The 23,670-nt window shown below is 39.3% G+C and overlaps 1 protein-coding gene across 2 annotated transcripts; it reads left to right on the top strand.

Annotated features, from left to right (window-relative positions):
• Positions 1 to 70: 70 nt before the first annotated feature.
• On the top strand, positions 71 to 21,166 carry kdm1a (lysine (K)-specific demethylase 1a). Of its 2 annotated transcripts, none has more exons than XM_059520452.1 (21): positions 71 to 189; positions 1,067 to 1,351; positions 5,167 to 5,332; positions 5,442 to 5,575; positions 6,369 to 6,447; positions 6,589 to 6,681; positions 6,906 to 7,012; positions 7,125 to 7,206; positions 7,329 to 7,423; positions 7,923 to 7,940; positions 10,435 to 10,577; positions 10,692 to 10,782; positions 10,865 to 10,999; positions 12,078 to 12,151; positions 12,264 to 12,375; positions 12,550 to 12,682; positions 12,776 to 12,963; positions 16,892 to 17,006; positions 19,558 to 19,685; positions 19,923 to 20,069; positions 20,156 to 21,166. In XM_059520452.1, exons 2-21 carry the CDS (start codon positions 1,088 to 1,090, stop codon positions 20,342 to 20,344), a joined length of 2,493 nt encoding a protein of 830 aa, XP_059376435.1. In that variant the 5' UTR covers positions 71 to 189; positions 1,067 to 1,087; the 3' UTR covers positions 20,345 to 21,166. The 2 variants fall into 2 exon arrangements, with proteins under 2 accessions (XP_059376435.1, XP_059376434.1); XM_059520451.1 differs by having other exon boundaries at positions 5,167 to 5,344.
• The last annotated feature ends 2,504 nt before the right edge of the window (positions 21,167 to 23,670 follow it).

Below are 23,670 nucleotides of genomic sequence, written 5' to 3'. Positions count from 1 at the left end.
CTGCTAAATTTGGATAAAATGAACCTGACTTTATGAAACGTTTGATCGATCGCTCTTCTACCCAATTACAACACGGGTAAATTTAGATCCAGCCTTCTGTACCCTCTTCGTCTACTCGGATTGGTTGAGCGATCCCGGTAGGGACAGGCGTCTGTTTCTTTGTGCTAGACTCCCCAAAGCCGCGAGGAGGTAAATATGAATAATATTTTATAAGCACAACAGAAGACGCCAGATGAGACTAATGCATATAATTTATAAATGTGTAATACGTAATCTAATAATTAGAATGAATAAACTGTAATCAAGAACTGCGGTTTTCCTGGAGTTTGATAAGCAGAGAGAAAACAGCTCGTGTCGCTAGCATATTAGCTAACGATAACCAGTACATTAGCGCACAAGTTACTTTCTTATTTCTTCATAGTTTCAAAATATTTGTAAACTTTTGGTAAATATATTATTTAAAAGGTTAGCCCGTCTTTAGAGCTGCGATTTGGTGTTGTGATCCTAAATATGTGCGGTTTAGCGTTTATCTGCTAATGTTAGCTTCATTGACAAAGCTAATCTGGTTAAAATTGTATTCAAGACGGTTATTTATTGCTTTGGTTGCCTCAAATACAATTTTAAATCGGTTCAGTGCTGCCGAATTTGTGATCATGTGATAACGGTGTTTTCGTAGACTATTGAGCAGCGAAATATGCCAAAATATCGTGAATTTAGCAAACTGTAAAGTGAAAATTAAAATATATTTTCCCCTATCCTCTCTAATATCCTCTCATACCCTGAAAGCTTGTGTCTTTCCAGCAATTCCAGTTTTTTCAGAGCAGGTGCAAAAGTGCGACGTTCAACTTCTGCAGACCTCATGTTGTTTTGAGCTTTCACAGCCATTGGTTCATGTGCTCTGTGATAGAAAACAGCACATTCATTATAATAGTTATAGGACCAAACTGTGAAAGGAATCTGAGATGTTCATTATTAATATTTATGTAGATGTATATGTAGCGAGCATGTTGTATTGTCTATGTTCTGTTTGTAAACCTACATTCAGCCTCTTGTTTCTTCATTTTAGGAGAGGCTTCTTTCATCTGTAATGCTGTCCAGTAAGAAGTCAGACCCAGGTTCCTCCTCTTCCTCAGGGGGTAACGGTGGAGACCATGCTCCTGAAACCCTTTCTGCTCCTCAGGCTGGTCCAGCTGGTCCTTCTGGCCCAGGTATAACAGATGTGAAGAAGAAAGAGAGAGCCTCTCCAAGTGGAGAACCAGGTGGACCTCCTCTCTCGCACCCTCCTGGACCAGGAGGGGTCGATCAAGACTCTGCAGAAGGGCGCAGGACCAGTCGCCGTAAAAGGGCAAAGGTAAACATCTATATTGACCCTTTCTGTTCTTTGAACAGGGATAATTGAGCCAGGCATATATATTGAGCCAAGTCGATCTGAGACTCATTAAATAATTTATTGGCACCAAATGTATGCTAATTTGTATTGCTCTGAAACTTTAAATCATTCTAATTATTAATCTAAATACATACTATATAGTAGAGCTGCAACTAACGATTATTTTTTCTGTCGACTAATCTAACGATTATTTTTTTTGATTAGTCGACTACTCTAACTATTATTTTTATTACAATAAATAATTAATATAATGTTCTTTTTTTGATTAGCTAATGAATCCTTTGGATAACTTTACAAAAAAAATATAAGTACAACTTCTAATATGATATTTCAACCTTTATTCATTTTCAACCAATGTGGTTGAAGTTTTTACAGTATACAAAAATAAAGATGCAAAGAAAATTATTTAAGTATGGTAAATATGAGTTTACAATAGCGCTTATAATTAAACCACAGTAGCCACAAATTTACAGTTGTCTGAGACGTCATGAAATGTTCTTTAGCATCACAAACCATAAAATGTAGTCAGGGTTCTGCTATGGTTTAGCATGGTTTCCAGAGATCTGGAGCTTATTCGGGGTAGCTCGGTGGTTTGTGACTGTTGTCTCGCGGCGCGCTGTCTTTTAAGGGGCCGTTCACATATCGCGTCTTTTGCGCGCTCAAGTTCGTTATTTCCAATGTAGGCGCGCGGTTTGCGCGCTCATAATGGAAGCGACACGGTCGCGACGCGCACGCGAAAACAGGCGCGTTCGCACCGCATCGAGTTAGAGTTAAAAAACATATCAACTTTTCAGAATGCCGCAAGCGCACCGCGGGTCATGTGACAAGAACTAACCAATCAGCTTCATCCTTTCCCGTAACAACGTTGAAAGCTCAGCTAAGATGAAGTAACTGCTGATCATAGCTGTATATGGATTGCCATTTTCAAATAAATTTAGTAGTAGAGCTACTGCAAGCGATTTTTAGTGCTGCAAATCCAATTATCCTTTGCTGAAATTTCTGCGTCTTCATGGAGAGAGCACGTCATGGTTGCTTAGCAACGGTGTTTTGTTCCCTTTTACAAAGGGAACAAAGGGCCATTTTATTTGGCCTCTGTTTAAAGTGTTCCCATACTTTTGGTAACAGTGGTCTCTGTTTTTGTTATAGAATGCAACTTTCTCCATTTCCAGTATGCCATTATGCGAGATGTAAACAGTGTGACGCGTCGTTGCAGTGCGCTGGCGTCCTCCCACAAGTTAAGAGAATTTAAACAAACATTTGCAGTTAACCAAATGAAACAATACACATTTTAATGATATAAGTGTGCACTAGGGCTGTGACGGTGGCTGATTTTTACCACCGCGGTAGTCATGGACCAACAACCTCCGGTGGCGCGGTGTTGATAAAAAAAAAATATATATATATAATAATATTATAAATATATATATGTATGTATGAGTGTCAAAAGTTGTTTGTTAACGAAGGCGATAATTTTTTTCAGTTTAACGTATTCAAAATATTTAACATATAGGGGCGGAGATGGCCACCCACTCACAACTGCTGCTTCTGTCACTTTTTCTCATGACAAGAAGTGAATTTATTCAGTCGCAGAATGACTGAACAGGAGACATTTCAGACACGCGCTCCACTCATTTTCTTATCAGGTGCAAGTTAAGCAAGTGCGGACGGTCCTGTGCTCAAAGTCGCCGGTGCACGCTTCCTTTGTGCATATCCTTTCATATCAAACTGCGAAATAAACTATGTGCACGCAGTGTCATGGTCAGTTAATTCATGGAATTACCAAAAAAAAGGTGATTAAAGCTGACTTAAACTCTGCATGCATGTAATATTTTTTATATATATTATATACAGGATATATTTATATGTATGCACATGTCTATGAAATCAGCCCAGCACTGTCTCACTCATCTAACACATCATATTTAACTCGTCAGTTCGTGTATATTTGAGCACTTCTGTCAGTAAATGCCGTCTGCAAAACACTAAAATAAATATCAAAGAAATAATGCAGTTAAACAAGAAAGTAGCCTCAATAAGAAAGTTAAATACACCCTGTCTAACAGACGCGAGCGACGAAGCGCGAGAAAATACTCATCATAATCAGTGATGCTATACTGGATGCAGCACAACACGATAAATCCCCCGTCCGGTCTGTGAGGTACTGACACAGAGTTCAAATGTCCTGTATAGACACTAAACCTGTCGCAACGCGGTTGTGTTGCGTCCGGTTTACTTTTCCGCCACCAAGCGAGCTCATTAACTCCTCAACTGCACGCGCTCTCTTTGAAATAGGAATCGTTCATCTTTCATGTATCGCTGTCTCGTTTGTATTTGTCCAGTTTGGAGAAAGCCTCACCGTACCTGACCAGCCAGCGTTTGCGATCACGAGAACTTGTGCAAACACTGATGGGTGACATGAATGCAGATGACTCCAGATCGGCGATGTGGTATTTGCTTTCCCAACAAGATCCATCGCCCAACACTAAATTAATTTGCTGAATGCATAAACTGTATTTTCCAATCTAAAGGAAACTCTGTGTTTGAGGTAATTTGTTAATTACCATAGATTTAGAATTTGCAACTATTACAGTTATTACACTTATATACAAAACTTTGTATTATGCTTGCTATAGAGTTTGTGACGTCACGTGCACTACCGCCAGTGGCAGTAGACAACCGCGGTAGCAACCGACCACCGCGGTGATGCGGTTGTCACGGCAACCGTCACAGCCCTAGTGTGCACATCGAGAGAAATAAACAGCAGATGTTCATGTTAACAACATTTTTAACTTGAGCAAACGCTGCTAATACACATACATTTGTTAATAAAGTAAATGAAACAAAAACATGAATGTTTTAATGCTATTGAATAAAAAGAAACGATCCACTCGAAAGTCTCTGCTCATCATGACAGGACCTGGATCATTGAGCTGCGTCTTGGGCCGATGACGTCACTTCCAGGAAGGCATGTTGTACACGCCCCGTCCCTTGACTCCGCCCCCACGTGCAGAAAAGTGAACTGCAAAGGAAAAATGGTATCGCAAGCTCAAACTAGACTGACACGCAAAATAAAAGCAGCGTTGCAAATAAATTAATAGATATGACCATGGAAAATATGTATTGCAAAATCATTGCTTTCGCGCTGTTTCATTTGTTTTGCAATTCTTCATTTTTGCTTGCAAAAACCAAATTTATTTTCCTCAATACTACAATTTTAAATTTTTTGCGTTAAATTGACTCCATATAATTATCTATTTAAAAAAAGAAATTCAAAGTAATAGTAAAAACTGGGTAGACCATTATAGTGTTTTCCACAAACTTGCACTCTGTTTGTGCCGGCATATATATGCAAGTTTATTCTTTGCCAGCAGGAGGTGCTTAGAGCGGGAGATAAAGAGGTTTCCCTGGTAACGGCTGCAAAGCAGCACTGAGCTCATAAACACTGCTTTTATCAGGCAGTACATGCAAGATGAAATGAAAGACATCAAAAATTGTCTGAAGACAGTGGGATTCCTTCAGAAATACAGGGATATAAAAAAACCCACACCAGGTTTCGATTTTAAAATGTGCAGCGCTCATGTTTATTCAGCAAAGTCTCTTGGAAAATCTATTTGTGGCGGTCAGTTTTGTTCAATGTATGCGAAACACTGCATTACTACACACGCATACAAAAACAATCGTGATGTTTTGTCTGAGTAGGGAATAATTGTCATGTTTCACCCTAGGGGAAGCAGAACTAGGTTTTAATGAAGCTTTTATTGTGCCTCCTGCTGCAGGTGGAGTACAGGGAGATGGACGAGAGTCTCGCTAATCTGTCGGAGGATGAGTATTATTCGGAGGAAGAGAGGAACGCTAAAGCGGAGAAAGAAAGGAAGCAGGTGATTCCTCCACCAGCCCCACCAATAGAGGAGGAGAATGACAGTGAACCTGAGGAACCATCAGGTATGGAAAGAGGTTGGATTAATACATATTTTGCACCTTTTTACAGAATTTAAAAAACATTTAAAAATATTTCAGAATGCTTTCTGTCATCAGTGTTGTGACTTTTCAGGTGTAGAGGGGGCTGCCTTCCAGAGCCGACTGCCACACGACCGTATGACATCACAGGAAGCTGCATGCTTTCCTGACATTATTGGTGGACCACAGCATACTCAGAAAGTGTTCTTGTACATTCGGAATCGAACGGTGAGTTCACAGCTGGAGACATCTTTTTATGATAATTAAAACATTTGAACTTAGTTTTTTAAAGCTGAAAAGCAGGAGCCAGGAGAAAAAGAAACTCTTCTAGAAGTCTTATTGAGTAATAATACACTGTTCTAAAGTTTGAGATCAATACTTTATTTTTATTTTTATTAATACTTATATTTACCAAGACTGCATTAAATTGATCAGAAGTGACAGTAACGTTAAAAAAGTTGTCTGTTTCAAAAATGCTGTTCTTGATGATGAAAATATGTATCTTGTTAAGCAGCACAACAAACTCATGTTTCTTGAAAAACACATCAGCTCGTTAAAATGATTTCTGACAGATCATGTGACACTAAAGACTGGAGTAATGAATGCTGAAAATTCAGCTTTGACATCACAGAAATAAATTACATTTTAAAATATAAAAATAGAAAGAAGTTTTAAATTGAAATAAATGTGTTTTTATGGTATTTCTGATCAAACAAATTGTCCTGAATGTCCTGTTGAATTTACCTTTAACCCTAATTAAATGCACCAGAAACAGCTAATAAAAGTCTTACTAGGGATTCTAGAAACTTCCAGGCTGTTGTGTTGAGAGCTAAACTCTGCAGGACACCGGCCCTCCAGGACTGAGTTTATAGACCCCTGCATTAGAAAGTCTTACTGATGCCAAACTTTGAAATTATACTGTAGATTATATTCAAAGTTGATGCAGCAGAAGCTTTTCAGAATAAACAAGAATCATGAGTTTTCCATTCAGTTGTGAAAATGTCTTTTCTCAAATGTTCAGCTTCAGCTATGGTTGGACAACCCCAAAATCCAGCTGACCTTTGAGGCCACTGTGCAGCAGCTAGAAGCTCCATACAACAGTGGGTCTACTTCACCTGACATTACTCCAATTCCAAAATCCTTTCTCTGAGAATTCTGATGTTATTACACTTAGGCTATATTGTGTGTGTTTTAACATTTTCTGTGTATCTTTTTCATTTGTCTTTGGTTCCTCTCTGCAGGTGATGCTGTCCTGGTGCACCGGATACACAGCTACCTGGAGAGACACGGGTTCATCAACTTTGGTGTCTACAAGAGAGTAAAGCCTCTGCCAAGTAATTGTGACTCGATGTTCCTACAGAGCAGATCTGCAGATAATAATGTGCAAACAAACAGAATGACAACAGTACAAGGCTTTTTCCACAATCACATTTAATGTTTGTGGTGTAGAGAACAATAACAGCTTGTTTGCAGCAGGCATTTAAACAGACAAATGCTACTAATGCAAAGACTCTGTTCTCAATTGTTGTTTTAATTATACTCTCTTATGTTCTTGTAGCAAAGAAAACTGGGAAAGTCATAGTGATTGGAGGTGGGGTGTCCGGGCTGGCAGCAGCAAAACAACTGCAGAGTTTTGGGATGGATGTTACTGTCCTGGAAGCAAGAGTAAATACATGCTGCTTTTAAACTCTACAACATTTTACACTGAGCTCAGTGTAAAAGTGTTTTACACTTGAGACAGTTTTTTTATTTTACAAACCTTAATTGTTCTTTGTAGGATCGAGTAGGAGGGCGAGTGGCTACATTCAGGAAAGGGAACTATGTAGCTGACTTGGGTGCCATGGTGGTGACTGGATTGGGTAAGAATGATCAAATACTCTCCAGGAGGTGGCACTGTTGATCATGGAACAGAGTCATATGTTCAGGCAGATATCTCTGAGGTTTTGCAACAGTTTGAAATGGAAATGCACATCTCTTTTAGGTGGAAACCCTATGGCTGTAGTCAGCAAACAGGTCAATATGGAGCTGGCCAAGATCAAACAGAAGTGTCCGCTCTATGAGGCCAATGGACAAGCTGTGAGTGCTTTTGAAACACGTGTAATATTATGGTTTAAACATTATTATAACATGACATGTACATTAATATTCTGATCTTAGGTAGAAATGTAAATGTGAAGTAATTTTATAAGAGTAAAAGTAATTATAAAAATAGGGATATAATCTGAAAACTGTCACAATTTGATGTACGACATTCCTAAGATCAGCTTTTACAGTGTTGTAGTGTAGTCATTTTTCTTTTATCGATTAGTTAAAATTGTTTATATCAAACATGAAAGTCAGTGCTCCTCCCATTCTCTTCTAATTGGCATCTTAATTGTTTAAAGTCAAGCACTCAGACTCTATCTAGTACAAAAGAAGAATCTAACGGCCCTTTTCTCTCTCTCACTCTCTGCTCCCTCTTAACCCCCGAACATTTTCTCTTTGTTACTTCCCATCCTTCCTTTTTGTTTTTATCTCTCACTCGCTTTCACTCCATTTTCATTTCTTAAACTGATGGATTGCCCTGGTTATACAGGGAGAGCGCTGCACAAGTGTAAGTATTTCTGTTTATAATACCATACAACATATGTAATAAGAGGAACTGTTCTAATGGATTTACTTGCACACTTGGAGACAACACCCAGTGATAACTGCATATTCAATACAGGTTTATAATTTATGATTAACTTCCTGTTCAGTACAGTTTGCTACCAAAAATACTTTATGGAAATGAACACCTTTTTAATAGTAGACGTCCTGTTTTTATAACATATTCTTATCCTCTAAATGCGTCAAGTTAATTATCTGAATTATTCAGTGAAACAGCAGAAATTATGATTTATTAACAGGGTTTCCGCGGGGCCATAAAAAGTCATAAATTTAACAATAAGAATTTATTGTCAATAAGTCAATAAGATTTTCCATACAAGGTCATAAAAAACATTTAGCCACGTCTTAAATTGATATGCTAGTCCATTAATTTGTTCTTCCATCAAAATGCGCTCTCAGCGGCAATGGCATTGATTTGTTTCGCCTGTTGTAGTTCTGTATGAGGAATCTGGGTGGTATCACACTGGTATCACAGCGTTCCAGAACTACAAGGTCCATGCGGCAGCATACAGACTTGTCAGAAGGACTTTCACAGAAACCCGCGTGAACTCCGAACATACTGTATCATACTGAGTCACTGCTTCACTTAATTGAAATTATCCTGGCTATCACAATGGGAAAATGTACCTTTCACGATCTATGGCTCGAAGACGCTGCCTTTAGTAGCTGGCTCAAGCCCGTCGCTAAAAATCGGTATCAAGCATCCAAACACAAGACGCGGAAAAGCTGAACTGAGTAGCTGGTTACTCGCGTGATGTGTTCGGTGCGGAGAGAGAATCTGCGTCTCACGGACAGTCCCTCCTGCACATGAACGAACATATACTAATCGCAGTTTTGAACAAACAAAAGGATGTGAAAGAGCCCAATTCAGTACCACGGTGTTCAGGGCTCACGCAGAGAAAGGCGTCTCAAAACGCTTGAACACCGAATTTGCTTCTTTTTGCTCTTGTGCCGACAAATACATACAAAATATGTCAAAATACCCGCCTTGGAAAGTATGCTCGAAAACCTTTTTTTTTTGTTATTTGTCATTTATTTCTTAAGTGAAAGTAAACAGTTGAGGAAAAAGATGCGTTCATCGTCTCTTAAAGTGGCCGGGCCTAATTTAGTTACTAGCTGCTGTAATGTTAATCCAAGAAAATGAAAGAAAAATCACTCACTGCTCTTGACTGCATTGCTTTGTAGTTTTAACAAGAATTTATGCACAGTCAAACCAAAAATTATCCAGACTCCAGATATAATTTTTGATATACATATTTAACTAGTAGGTACAGGACACTATACATTTATGTAAGTGAGTATAAGCAAACTGTGACATTATACCCAAATAATCCTCATACAGTGAACTACTAGTAAAATGGATAGATATAAATGTTTTATCTGTCTATTTATATATAAAATTGGGAACAAATATTATTCATGCACCTTATAAAGCACCGTGCATTGCTTATGTGTTTTTTTTTTTCTGAATTGCTAATACAACCTTTTCACACCACAGTCTGAACAAAATGAAGCATTGCTTGGTAATTGGTCAACAAAGTATTGATAATTGTGTAAATATTGTCACAATAACAGTTGTCTGTAGTTTTGGTTGATTGTAATCCATTACGTACATTTCTATCAAAGTCATTACATTATCAAGACGAATTTGTTCTGACAGAGTTTAACTCTAAATTCTTGTCATATTTTATAACCATTTTAGAAGCAATAGCAAATAAACAATATAAACAATAAAAATGAACGAACATACAAATTAAACAATTTCAAACAGGGCCCACTGGTAAAACCTTCAGCGGGGCCCTGCAAACCCCAGCTACGGCCCTGTCTGTGGGTGTTGAATACTGTGACCAAACACCAATAACACTTGTTATTTTGGAAAGTAATGCCATAAAATAATTGTTAATTTACAGTGTTACTTTACAATGTTACAATTGTTAAATACTTTATGAAAAAGGTGAAGGCTTCAGTTTCTTAATATTAAGAAATAATAGAATAACTCTTTAAATAATAAAACTTGTTACTTTCAATGAAAGTAAATAATAAAAAAAGACTTTTGAAAGGAATATTAATGACTAAAGTTATTTATCGTAATTAGTGTAGGTCATAAATTCAAATCCTAATAGTCCTAAAAAGGTCTTAAAAAGTCTTAAATTTGACTGATTAAACCCTGCAGAAACCCTGTATTAAGCTCTGTGTGTCAGTTAAGGTCAGTGTAATCCCTCATGGACAACGGTTCTCCATTAATAAAATGAGACAGTTTGTTTCTATACATATCAAATCACATACCTTTTTGTGCTCAGCACATGCATGTAATACACGCGTAGATATATACATCACGTTTAATAACCATGACAATGTATTTATGGATAGATTATTCTCCATAATGTCAAGTGTTCTGAGTTTGATTAATGCTGATTTAATGGTTGTAACTGCTGAAGGTCCCAAAAGAGAAGGACGAGATGGTAGAGCAAGAGTTCAATCGCCTGTTAGAGGCGACATCATACCTCAGCCACCAGCTCGACTTCAACTTTCTTAACAACAAACCTGTGTCTCTGGGACAAGCACTGGAAGTAGTCATACAGTGAGTGAACTCTGTGTTTATTTGCTTCATATTTTGTTTGTCAGCATTGAGAATCAAGCCCCGTTATTTAATAGTGAAAAGATAATAGCATTGACATTGCTCATCTATGTTCAGGCTGCAGGAGAAACATGTGAAAGATGAACAGATTGAACACTGGAAGAAGATTGTGAAGACTCAAGAGGAGCTTAGAGACCTTCTGAACAAGGTAATACATGCATGTACTACCTCCCTCTGTTACAGCTTACCAATCGCACAAAATTAATTTGATTGTGCCTACTCTTGTTCAGATGGTGGCTACTAAGGAGAAAGTGAAGGAGCTGCATCAGCAGTATAAAGAGGCCAGTGAGGTGAAACCACCCAGAGACATCACAGCGGAGTTCCTGGTGAAGAGCAAACAAAGAGACCTCACAGCACTTTGCAAGGTTGTAGACCAAGCTCGCCACATTGACTGAATCCACATGACCTCACCCCACACTGACCATATAAACATTGTGCATGTTTACACATATAGAAACTCATATAGGAAACCACGTCAATGACAAATTCAGATTCTGGCTTAGTTAATATCCCGATCCCATTCCAGCGGCCAAATTCTTTTTTTAAAAATGGTTTGTGAAAACTGTATTTCTATTCCTTTCATCTTATCCTTTTTTGTCAAATTAAAGCGAAAGTGTAATTTATACAAAAGTCTGAAGCCTTAAACTCATTCGTTGTCCTAGAAACTGATAAATTCATCAGCAATGCTGCTTGCTTATTCAACAGCCAAGCATCTCTCACGATGTCTCCTCGGGTAGCGACTGCTGACACCTCTGGATCCATCATGCTTAATCTTAATATCTTTTTTTCTGCACAGCAGTGTTTTCCAGTTATGCCAGACACCTCTGTGCTTGGTAATGGAGCATAATACCATTGCAGCCTGCTGTTTCAGTTGGGTTGTTTTAGCGCTTTTCCCAAACCGAAGTCTAACACTGTCATACTCCCTTTAGTGCCCGCAGAGCCAAAAGTTAAATTCCTAACTTAAACGGTCTTAAATGGGAAATTTTAGCATGTTAATTCACATAATCACTCTAAATTGTAGCCCATTAGAGTCCTTCAGACCATTTATGGTTGAAACATGAATTTTGACGCCTGTTTGCTTGCACTGGGGTTTGACTTCATTGGAAATTTAACAAAAAATTAAGATTACACTTTATTTTAAGGTAAATGTGTAACATTGACCCCTTAAAATAAAAATGTGTAACATTGAAATAAAATAAAATAAAATTGAAATAAAGTGTTATCAAAATGTATTTATATTTTAACAACATTTTAAATTTAATTTTAAGCTATTTTCAGATATTATTCAATATTATTATTATTATTATTATTAGCTATATATATATGCTTTTTAAAAATGCATTGTGTAAGTTATTGGCCATCCTGCTGTTTAGATAAAGGTATCACCATCTTTCATTTAAAAACCCACGTGTGCTGATTTGTGGCCCTGTCCTATTGCTGCAGGAGTATGATGAGCTGGTGGAGATGCAGGTAAAATTAGAGGAGAGACTGCAAGAGCTGGAGGCCAACCCACCAAGGTAATCAAATACAGTCTATGAAAGTAATCAGCCCCACTGAAGTCACATTAACATTCCCGTCTGTCCTTCCAAATGGAGTCAAAAGTAATGTCATTCTGGATCTCTATTTCAGTGATGTTTATCTGTCTTCGAGAGACCGACAGATTCTTGACTGGCACTTTGCAAACCTTGAGTTTGCCAACGCTACACCTCTTTCAACACTCTCGCTCAAACACTGGGATCAAGTACAGCATGGCCACTTTTTTCATCTTTCATGTCTTAATAGTGTTTGTTTAACTCAATTTGTAGAGAATGGTGCTCAATATGGAAATGTCATGGGTTTGATTCCGAATCAGAATAAAAAAAAACAAAAAAACTTGCTTCTGCAGCCTGTCCCTTTTCCTTCTGTGTTTGAGTAGGACGATGATTTTGAGTTCACGGGCAGTCACCTAACGGTGCGAAATGGATACTCTTGTGTCCCAGTGGCACTTGCAGAGGGTTTGGATATCAAACTCAACACTGCAGTGAGACAGGTCCGATACACATCATCTGGTGAGTCAGTCAGTCCAGCTCCTGCTGTTTGGGACTGTATTTTGGTGTGTTTGTGTCATTACATTTATGACCATAATTTCGTCCCTGTCTCAGGTTGTGAGGTGATTGCGGTGAATACCCGCTCCACTACCCAGACGTTCATTTATAAGTGTGACGCTGTGTTGTGTACTCTTCCTTTGGGAGTGCTGAAGCAACAGCCGCCAGCCGTGCAGTTTGTGCCTCCTCTGCCAGAATGGAAGACGGCTGCCATCCAGAGAATGGGCTTTGGGAACCTCAACAAGGTGTGAATAATTCCTGTTTATTCCTTTGCAGACGGGGGGGGTGGTGATGTAATGACATTGCTGGCCTGTATCAGCATGGGACATTTTATGTGTATATATCGAACTAATTCAGTTTGGCTAAAGCAGAGTGAAGCTTAGGGTTGGGCTGGTTAGGGCAGGTCATTTTAATATGATAGATATAGGGGTGTATTCATAATGAATTTACCCCCTCACATATTGAGTGTCCAGGATGCGTCATCCTCCTCCTCCTCCTCTGCACTCTCTCTCTCCTTACTTCATCTCCTAGTTCAGCTGCAGCAGAAAAATACTGCAGTATTATGCAATTGTCCCGTTTTTGTCACAAGAGGGCACAGTGTGGTACCTAATTCATTCATAGTTCTGCTATATCAGAAACATCTGTCTGCAATAAACAGCAGGATGTCAGAAATGTTCACTGAAACACAATTTCATTGACTTCATTGAAAACAAGCATAATTTAGGATTGCATGTGCTTATTTCATTTGATCATTTTGTATAATTTTAGTGACAAAAATAATCTCTTGGTAGTAGCTTTGTGCTTCTTTTTGGCATTTTTGCATTGAAAACTGTTTTCGTAAGCATCTGCTTAAATATGTGCATGTGGTTAAAAAAAAATTGGAATGCTAGTGTTTGAATGGGGTTTAATTAAAGGCAGGGTAGGTAAAAAAAAAAAAAATGTATTAAAAACTTTTTTTCCAAATTTGTTTAAACTTTATTTATATATCAATACATAATTAAAATGTAAGTACTCTGAAAAAGAAAGTATAAAAATCGAGTGACTGTAGACCTCTCACGACTGTTTTAAAGACAGCTCATTATTTCCATTCACTCCACCCCCTCCCTTCTGGGCTCCTATAGATTATTTATCGTCTCTACTACGGCTCGCTAAGTAATGTTATGTTAGCTATATTACGCAGCTACGTGTGCTAATGACACATGCTTCATAAAAAAAATATGTATGATCAAAATACAAAAAGAAAGATTTACCTGTCCAGCAGAAATAAAGCCATCAAGGAGTCACTTTTCAGCCCCTTGAGTTCCCTCAGTTCTCGCCATCGCTGGAAAGCCACGCCGATATTAACTCGCGTTTTATTTCTTTGTTTCATTGCCTTTTCTTGTACTGTTACTGTCTTCCTTTTTTTGCCTGGTTTGCCTTCACTAACTGCATAGGCTGGTACTGTGAATTTTGCTTGCTGTTTCTCTGCCATTGTTTTGGTATTCCTAGGATCCGTGCCTGTTGAATCAAACGTGCTGTTTCCTCAAATCAAACGTGCACGCGCAAGTGGGCAGGTCATGTGTGGCAAAAGGGTGGTTGCCATGGTTGCGAGAGAGTGACAGTCGCCTAAGCCAATCCTATGTTTCGTCCCGAAATGGAAATAATGAGCTGTGTTTAATACAGATTAAACGGTCTAAAGTCACTCGATTTTTATACTCTTTTTATCAGAGTACTTACATTTTAATTATGCATTGATATATATCCCACCTCCGGCAGAGCTTCGACCGGATCCCGAGGGAGGCTGGAGATATTGAGTCCGAGTGGACCATGTTCTCCACCTCCATTGTCGAAGCGGCCGCTCGGAGCTGTGGCCGTAAGGTTTCCGGTGCCTGTCGAGGCGGCAATCCCCGAACCCGGTGGTGGACACCGGAAGTAAGGGATGCCGTCAAGCTGAAGAAGGAGTCCTATCGGGCCTGGTTGGCTTGTGGGACTCCAGAGGCAGCTGACAGGTACCGGCAGGCCAAGCGGACTACAGCCCGGGTGGTTGTGGAGGCAAAAACTCGGGCCTGGGAGGAGTTCGGTGAGGCCATGGAGAAGGACTATCGGTCAGCCTCGAAGAGATTCTGGCAAACCGTCCGGCGCCTCAGGAGAGGGAAGCAGTGCCCTACCAACGCTGTTTACAGTAGAGGTGGGGAGCTGTTGACCTCAACTGGGGATGTCGTTGGACGGTGGAAGGAATACTTCGAGGATCTCCTCAATCCCGGTGTCACGTCTTCCATTGAGGAAGCAGAGGCTGAGGGCTCAGATGTGGACTCGTCCATAACCCAAGCTGAAGTCACCGAGGTAGTCAAGAAACTCCTCGGTGGCAAGGCACTGGGGGTGGATGAGATCCGCCCTGAGTACCTCAAGTCTCTGGATGTTGTGGGGCTGTCTTGGCTGACACGCCTCTGCAGCATCGCGTGGCAGTCGGGGACGGTGCCTCTGGGATGGCAGACCGGGGTGGTGGTCCCTCTTTTTAAGAAGGGGGACCGGAGGGTGTGTTCCAACTACAGGGGGATCACACTTCTCAGCCTCCCTGGGAAAGTCTATGCCAGGGTACTGGAGAGGAGAATCCGGCCGATAGTAGAACCTCGGATTCAGGAGGAACAGTGTGGTTTTCGTCCAGGCCGTGGAACACTGGACCAGCTCTATACCCTCTACAGGGTGCTGGAGGGTTCATGGGAGTATGCCCAACCAGTCCACATGTGCTTTGTGGATTTGGAGAAGGCATTCGACTGTGTCCCTCGCGGCGGCCTGTGGAGGGTTCTCCGGGAGTATGGGGTCCGGGGCCCTTTGCTAAGGGCTATCCGGTCCCTGTACGAACGGAGCAGGAGCTTGGTTCGTATTGCCAGCTGTAAGTCAGACTTGTTCCCGGTGCGTGTTGGACTCCGGCAGGGCTGCCCTTTGTCGCCGGTTCTGTTCATGATTTTTATGGACAGAATTTCTAGGCGCAGCCAGGGGCCGGAGGGGGTCAGGTTTGGTGACAACACGATTTCGTCTCTGCTCTTTGCGGATGATGTTGTCGTGTTGGCCTCATCAGGCCAGGACCTTCAGCATGCACTGGGATGGTTTGCAGCCGAGTGTGAAGCGGCTGGGATGAGAATCAGCACCTCCAAATCCGAGGCCATGGTCCTCAGTCGGAAAAGGGTGGCTTGTCCACTTCAGGTTGGTGGAGAGTTCCTGCCTCAAGTGGAGGAGTTTAAGTATCTTGGGGTCTTGTTCACGAGTGAGGGAAGGATGGAACGGGAGATTGACAGACGGTGCAGCTTCTGCAGTAATGCGGTCGATGTACCGGTCTGTCGTGGTGAAGAAAGAGCTGAGCCGCAAGGCGAAGCTCTCGATTTACCGGTCAATCTACGTTCCTACTCTCACCTATGGCCATGAGCTTTGGGTCATGACCGAAAGGACAAGATCCCGGATACAGGCGGCCGAAATGTGCTTTCTCCGCAGGGTGGCTGGGCGATCCCTTAGAGATAGGGTGAGAAGCTCAGTCACCCGGGAGGAGCTCAGAGTAGAGCCGCTGCTCCTCCACATCGAGAGGGGTCAGCTGAGGTGGCTCGGGCATCTGTTCCGGATGCCTCCTGGACGCCTTCCCGGGAAGGTGTTCCGGGCACATCCCACTGGGAGGAGACCCCGGGGGAGACCTAGGACACGCTGGAGAGACTATGTCTCCCGGCTGGCCTGGGAACGCCTCGGTGTCCCCCCAGAAGAGCTGGAGGAAGTGTCTAGGGAGAGGGAAGTCTGGGGTTCTCTGCTTAGACTGCTGCCCCCGCGACCCGGCCCCGGATAAGCGGTAGAAGATGGATGGATGGATGGCATTGATATATATAGAAAGTTTAAACAAATTTGGAAGAAAGTTGTTTATACATGTATTACCTACCCTGCCTTTAAAGGGTTAGTTTACCCCAAAATGACAATTGTCAGTTTCTTCACCCTCATGCCATTGCAAACCTGTGACTTGCTGTCTTTTGTGGGGCACCGAAGACACTTTGAAAATCGCTGGTTATCAAACAGTTCTGGTGCCCATTGAATTCCAATGAATAGGCAAAAAACATGGAAATTTGCACAGGAAAATCTTTAGTTCCACAGAAGAATGTCAGTCAGCTGCATTTAAAAAGCCCTATTCTGTCCTGATCTTTGTTGTCCTTGTCCTAGGTGGTGTTGTGTTTTGATAGAGTATTCTGGGACCCCAGTGTTAACCTCTTTGGACATGTGGGAAGTACCACGGCCAGTCGAGGGGAACTGTTTCTATTCTGGAATCTCTACAAAGGTAATCATCCTTTAGTTTAGGGATGATTTAGTATTAAACGTCGGGCTATTGTGATGACCCTGAGTTGAAGTTTTTGTTGTGGTTGTATTTGTTATTTCTTTATTTTCTTTGCTATTCCTAGACATATGATTATTATCGTTACCGCCAGCACTGTAAAATGTAATGAGTTGTCTTTACCTAGAAACCAATTGCCTAAAAATTTCATTCAACAGTTTGTACAGAAAACTTGGTACTGTTGACTTAAAATAATTAGTTGTTAACTTCTTATTAGTGTTCACATTACTTGGAAAATATTAGGAAACCAATTGCCTTAAAATCATCAAGTAAGCTAATTTATAACTTCAATTAAAATAATTTTTAAATGTCTGTGTAAACACAAGCTTAAAGGGATATTTCACCCAAAACTGAAAATGTACTCTCCCTCGTGGCATTCCAAACCCACAAGATTAGTCTGTCTTTTAAAGACTACTCTTAAGAAAACCTTAGACTTATGTTCCTTCACTGAAAGTCCTGGTGACCAAAACATTTTAATTTTTTCAGATTTGAATTGAGTGGATATGATTTGTTTAAATACACTTATATATATTTACTTATATATATATATATATATATTTATATATATATAATATATTTACAATTTTAGTTACCTGGACTGTCAACAAGAGGACAGAAACCTCTCAGATTTCATAAAAAGATTTCTTGATTTGTGTTGAAGAAGACCACAAAGTCAAACCAAACCAAAGTCTTGTGGGCTTGGAATGATTTGAGGGTGAGCAAAATGACAGAATTAACATTTTTGGGTTTTCTAAATATCAAACAACCTTGACATTCATCATCAGCAGATTTTTAGTGACTGTAGTTTTGGTTTCCGTTTGTGTCCAATTGAAAGAAAGACTCAAAGTTGAAGAATAAATTCAAAGTTGTACTTGAGCTGTAAAAATCATCCAAATGGAGATTCCTGGCTGTCTTCTGCCAACACAGTCAGAATCCGATGGAAATCTGGGGTATGTCACATTCACAGTCCTAAAAAACAACACCAAGATTGCAATTCATGTTACATTTCAAATTATCTCACAAATGTAAATTAACTTAAAAGAATTTGGACCATTATCTTATGCTCAATGTACAACTAACAGAGACAAACAATAGTTGTTAACTATTGTGTAGAAATGAGACAAAATGAATAGTACAATTATGGCAAAACATGCTCATAACAAAATGTACAAGGGTTTAAGTGAAAAAGAAATAAATTCAGAGGTTGCTAATCTGGTGAAAGATAAGAGTTAAATGAAGTGTAATTGATAGTCTTTATGTGATGTGTGTGGGATTTATAAATTAAACCGAGAAAGGTACTTGCCAACATTTTGAAAAACATCAAGAAACAAAAGTTAAAACGCATATTAAATGTCAAATTAGTCTGAATAAATGCAATGAAAGTGCTCTGAAAAAATGTTAAAACATCACTGGAAAACAAAATTGCCCGTAGGACATTTTTGTGTGTGTGTATATATATGTATGTATATATGTATATGTGTGTGTATATGTATATGTATGTGTGTGTGTGTGTGTGTGTGTATATATGTATAGATATGTGAGTGTGTGTGTGTGTGTGTGTGTGTGTATATATGTATATGTGAATCATTACCCTACTTTTTTTTTTTTTAATCTGATGAATGAAGAAAAAAAATTTCAGTGAGAGAATGAAATATCAAAGTAGTTACGTATTATATTTAATATGACAGTAAAGCAGTTTAGTATAGTATAGAAAGGAGCACTGAAGCTTAACATTTAACTTGCTCAATAATTTTTAATGCTTTAAAATAAGAGCTCACTTTTCATAAAAATAAATAAATAAAAAATCAAATAGTAACATTTCCATTGCATGATTGATTTCACAATAAGCTCCTCAAAAATAAAAGTATTTCAGTATTAAACAGTAAAACAGTATTAACATATAATATTCTTACTACACATCTTTTTAATTACAAATCATTGTGTGGAGTTCAAACATTTAATTTTAAGTAATCTAAAAGTTAAAATATATAGATTATAACAGTGCCTGTACAACACATTCGAAATAACATTACCTCCCTTTACCTTTTTTCATGAATGAGGGAGAATTTACTGATATATGTTGTAAAGCAAGTATTAGAAAATACGAACACTTCCATTAGTGAATTCTGAATTCCATTCTGAATATTTAGTTCAGAACAGATTTACAAATGATTTAAACAAAAATGTTTGTGTATATATATATATATATATATATATATATATATATATATATATATATATATATATATATATATATATATACACACACACACACGCACACACACAAACACACAAGAAAAATAATAAAACATAAAAATGTTAATTGATTAAAAACTTGGCATCAAAGATCAGTGATGCCAAACTGTTGATTTTGATTAGCACAATCCATGACTGGATTAGGCTTCCATTATTTACCATATATCAGTAATAAAAATATTGGTTTCATAATTATGTCATTCAGAGCTCACTTTGAAATTGACCTTTTGTGTCTTCTCAGCTCCCATACTGCTTGCTCTGATGGCGGGAGAGGCCGCAGGCATTATGGAGAACATCAGTGATGATGTCATTGTTGGCCGTTGTCTGGCGATCCTCAAGGGCATCTTTGGAAGCAGCGCAGTACCTCAGGTGGGCTCGGATGTGCCAGAATAACTTACTTCATTTGTAGTTCTTCACTGTGCAACAAAAGCTTGTGTGAATAACAGCTGTGAGAGGAAACGTTAACCTAAATCTAATGAAAGGAGTTCAGTTCCCTTAATATATCACACACTGAGACTTTGCGGCTCTTTCCCGTGGTATGGAGCATCTGGCTCTGCTCCAGCGACAACAAACCAACTATGTGTTCTGTGTCTGTCGTCATGGCAGCCAAAGGAGACGGTGGTGAGTCGCTGGCGTGCCGACCCTTGGGCCCGTGGGTCTTACTCGTACGTAGCAGCCGGTTCATCTGGTAATGACTATGACCTCATGGCCCAGCCCATCACACCTGGACCTGCCATACCTGGAGCCTCACAGGTGAGTGTCAGAACTTATTGCTCATTTCCTCTGAGATGCTCGTGTCAGCAGAAGCAGATGTCATGCTGACTGTGTGCGTTTCGCAGCCTGTTCCACGTCTGTTCTTCGCGGGTGAACACACGATCAGAAACTATCCTGCTACGGTCCACGGCGCTCTGCTGAGTGGGCTGAGGGAGGCAGGAAGGATCGCTGATCAGTTCCTGGGAGCCATGTACACGATGCCACGCCAAGCCACTGCCAATCCAAACCCACAGCCATCCCCCAGCGTCCAATAAACATCTAAACTCAGAGAGAATGTGAGTTGGGGATTTTCAGCGAAAGAATGTCTTGTTAGATAAAGAGCGGGCAGGTCAAGTAAGGACACCGGGTGACTCCTTAGACTGGGAATGTGTGTGTGTTTATGGGGGAGTGTGTCTGCGTGTAAGAACATGCCTTTAGGGAAATCATTCACTAGTCTGGGAGCTGGAGATTTAAAGCAACCCTTCACTCATTCACCTTCTGCTGCTGTGGCTTTTCTGGCTAACGTCTAAGTCAACTAAAAGGACAGGTGGATAGTTCTAGAAGAATTCCTAGGTGTTTCGGAATTTACCTGGAATGGTTTGTTTTCCACCGAGGCATATATAAGAACTGGGACTGTTATTCACATGTAATGCAACACATGTGAAGTCCTCGATCACGACATATCAGAAGATGTTTCAAGGCAAAGCATTAAAGTCACAATTGTAAAAACCAGATAGGAGATGGCTATGGATGCATTAGTTGAAATCCAACTGCCTACCCAACCCATTCCTTTTTATTTTTCCAGAATAGAAAAAAAAAGATAAAAAAAGAAAATCTAAAGCAAATGTTATGACTTTGCTATGTTCTTCACTTTGTAGCTTGATTTGTTTTTGATAGGAAAAATTGCTTATTAGCTGGAATACACATGAAGTGTTGCAAATTGGTCTGTTTCTCTTAAAATAGAATATCAGTTATAGCTTTGTATCTTTCTTGAGCAGCTCATGTTTTCCTTAAGTTTTATTATTTAATTATTTTCATTGTGATCTTTTATATTTGTGTTTTTTGTTAGTAAAAATAAATATGAAATGTGCTTCATACCCGAGCTTTCTAGTAGTTTATGGTTCTTTGTGGATTTGTTTTCTTCTATTTATTCAGTTCAGTATCAGGTTTGCCTTATAGAGCTGGTTCAGAATGAATGCATACTTTGTGTTCCACTCTGATGCTTTTATAAATAATTTTATGTAAACATTAAATGTAAATGTTCACATTGTCCTTTAAAACATGTTGAGAACTTACTGTTCTTTTCCATTTTTCAGTGCTCCATCTCACACTGAAAAAAAAAGTTTTATTCATCCAATTAAAAAAAATTGGGGTAATGATTCACATCTATATTTTGAGCCAACTTTTCATTGGCTCGAGTTTAAAAATATAAATGTGAATCATTACCCAAAATTTTCTTAATTGGGTGAATTTTTTTTTTTTCTGTAAACATTGTCTGTGAACAACCTCACAAGTTTGCCGCCTTCGATGTTTAAGTTCGCGTAAAATGGAAATTCTAAATAAATGTTCTTGCTGTAAATGATTCATCTATGCATGTTTAATTTTAAATCAAAATGTAAAACTGGATCTTGATGTAAAATGACAGCCTTCTATCTGGCAATATATATAATCATTCAAATCATTCTCTATCCAATCAACAAAAGTCACCACTACACATTTTTTTTCTTTTTTGATAAAACATTCCCTAGGTTGTTTGTCACAGTTTGCTCTTTTGAAAATTATTTTTCACTTCTTTGTTGAATCACAACATAAAAAAAATGCATCTCGACCCATCTTCTCTGTTCCCTGTGGTGCATTCCATTTACCACTGTTTTGTAAAATTTTGTGCGTAATCCATAATTATAGAAATCCACATATAGAATACACAATATTTTCATCAAACGTTCTCTTAACCTGCTTCTTTAGCCCCTTTTCATGGTCTAATTTTTCTTTTTCTTTTGGTTATGGCCATTTCCTTCCCATTTCTGTCTGCTTTGCTTTTTTTATTCTTAGTTTATCCAGTCTCTTCGCATGTCATGCTGCCCAGAGGCTTTTTTGGCCTCTCTTTTGGCGCTGTCTATTCTTGCTATAACCCTCCAGGCCTCTGGCCTCAACCCCAGTTTGTGTGGTGTGGGCCCTGGCAGCTGCACTGCATTGTGGGAGTCTGAGGGACCTGAGCTGATATTGGCCCCAGCAGTTTGGTTCATGATTAGAGCCTTGAGCAGCCTGCACCACGATGCCACAACCATACTTTAATTCAAAATACTGCAGTCGTCCAGTGGTTTTGATAATGTGAGTACATTCTGCTCATTGACCACAGGGCCGAATTGCCCTCAAATCATGTCTATTAGATATTACGGTATTTTGTGCTTTTATGTTGAACTGTTAACTGCAGGCAACTTCAAGACCAGTCCCTCTAGATTTATTAACTTTTCTAAAGCCACAACCTTAGCCGGTAGCAGGAAATGATGCGCTAGCTGCACCACCTCAGGACAGATTCCTTAATCTTGTTGCATAATATTAAAATTGACAAATTCAACTCTTATTTTAACACATTTGACATACTGCAATATTCTCCGAGACATGGATGCCCTCTGGGATCTCTGATCAATATTTCATCACATTAGACTCTAGAGTCTGTGTCTGTTTATGAATGTGACTTCTGATGCACAGGCATTGCAGTAATGGGTACACGAGTGTGTCAGAACTCAAACCTGACTCATTCTGTTCACAGGCAGATGCTACTAATCACCCACGCACTACAACAACTTCACGATGTGCCCTTCAACACAGAAACCCCCACACACCCAGCAGCCCAGAGTGCAGAAATATACTTCCCATGGACTAAAATAGTTATGCGTGCGCACAAACACTCATACTCAAACACCTTCACACTTAGATAGGCCTTCTAATATTTCATTTTTTAAATCACTAGTCAAGTTAATGTTAACACTCCATTAAAATGCTTTTAAACTCTTCGGTAATGCTGATGAATGTTCTACACTGAAAGAAAAGGTGGGAACAAGACTGACTTCACTGTCTAGACTTTTCTCAGAACAGGATTAAAGCTTTAGGAGCTGTTTCAAGGACTTGGAGAAATAATAGTGAATTCTGATGCTGAGTGAACTCTCCAAGTCTGGTTTTAGAGTTCTTTGTAGCATCCTGTCAGATTAATGGTGTCTTTCTAAATAGTTTGTTGCTTTATGAACTCACTGAAAAAGTCAACATTACTTATCAGTACCAAGCCATAAAATGCAGATCATATGTTTACTTTACAATGTACTGATGCCTTAAAGGAACAGTTCACAAGTCAATAACTCATCCTCGTGGTGTTCCAAACTGTTCACACCAAAACAATAACTAGTGTTCACACCAACAGACGATAACATTCTATTAAGTATGTGTACCTCTAAAAAAGGCTCACTTTTCTTGGCTTGATTGGCTGTAAATGTTTTAATCATTCATCAGCTGGAACAAAAAAACTAAACAAATGTTCTGATTCCAGTAATAATGTTGCTGCTGTGTCATTTTCAGTATAGTCGTGGTGTGGATTTAACTTTTC

This window comes from Carassius carassius, chromosome 32, assembly GCF_963082965.1.
Source record: "Carassius carassius chromosome 32, fCarCar2.1, whole genome shotgun sequence".
NCBI classification, from domain to species: Eukaryota; Metazoa; Chordata; class Actinopteri; order Cypriniformes; family Cyprinidae; genus Carassius; species Carassius carassius.
Note: the sequence above shows the minus strand (reverse complement) of the source record. Positions and strands in the feature narration are given on the sequence as shown.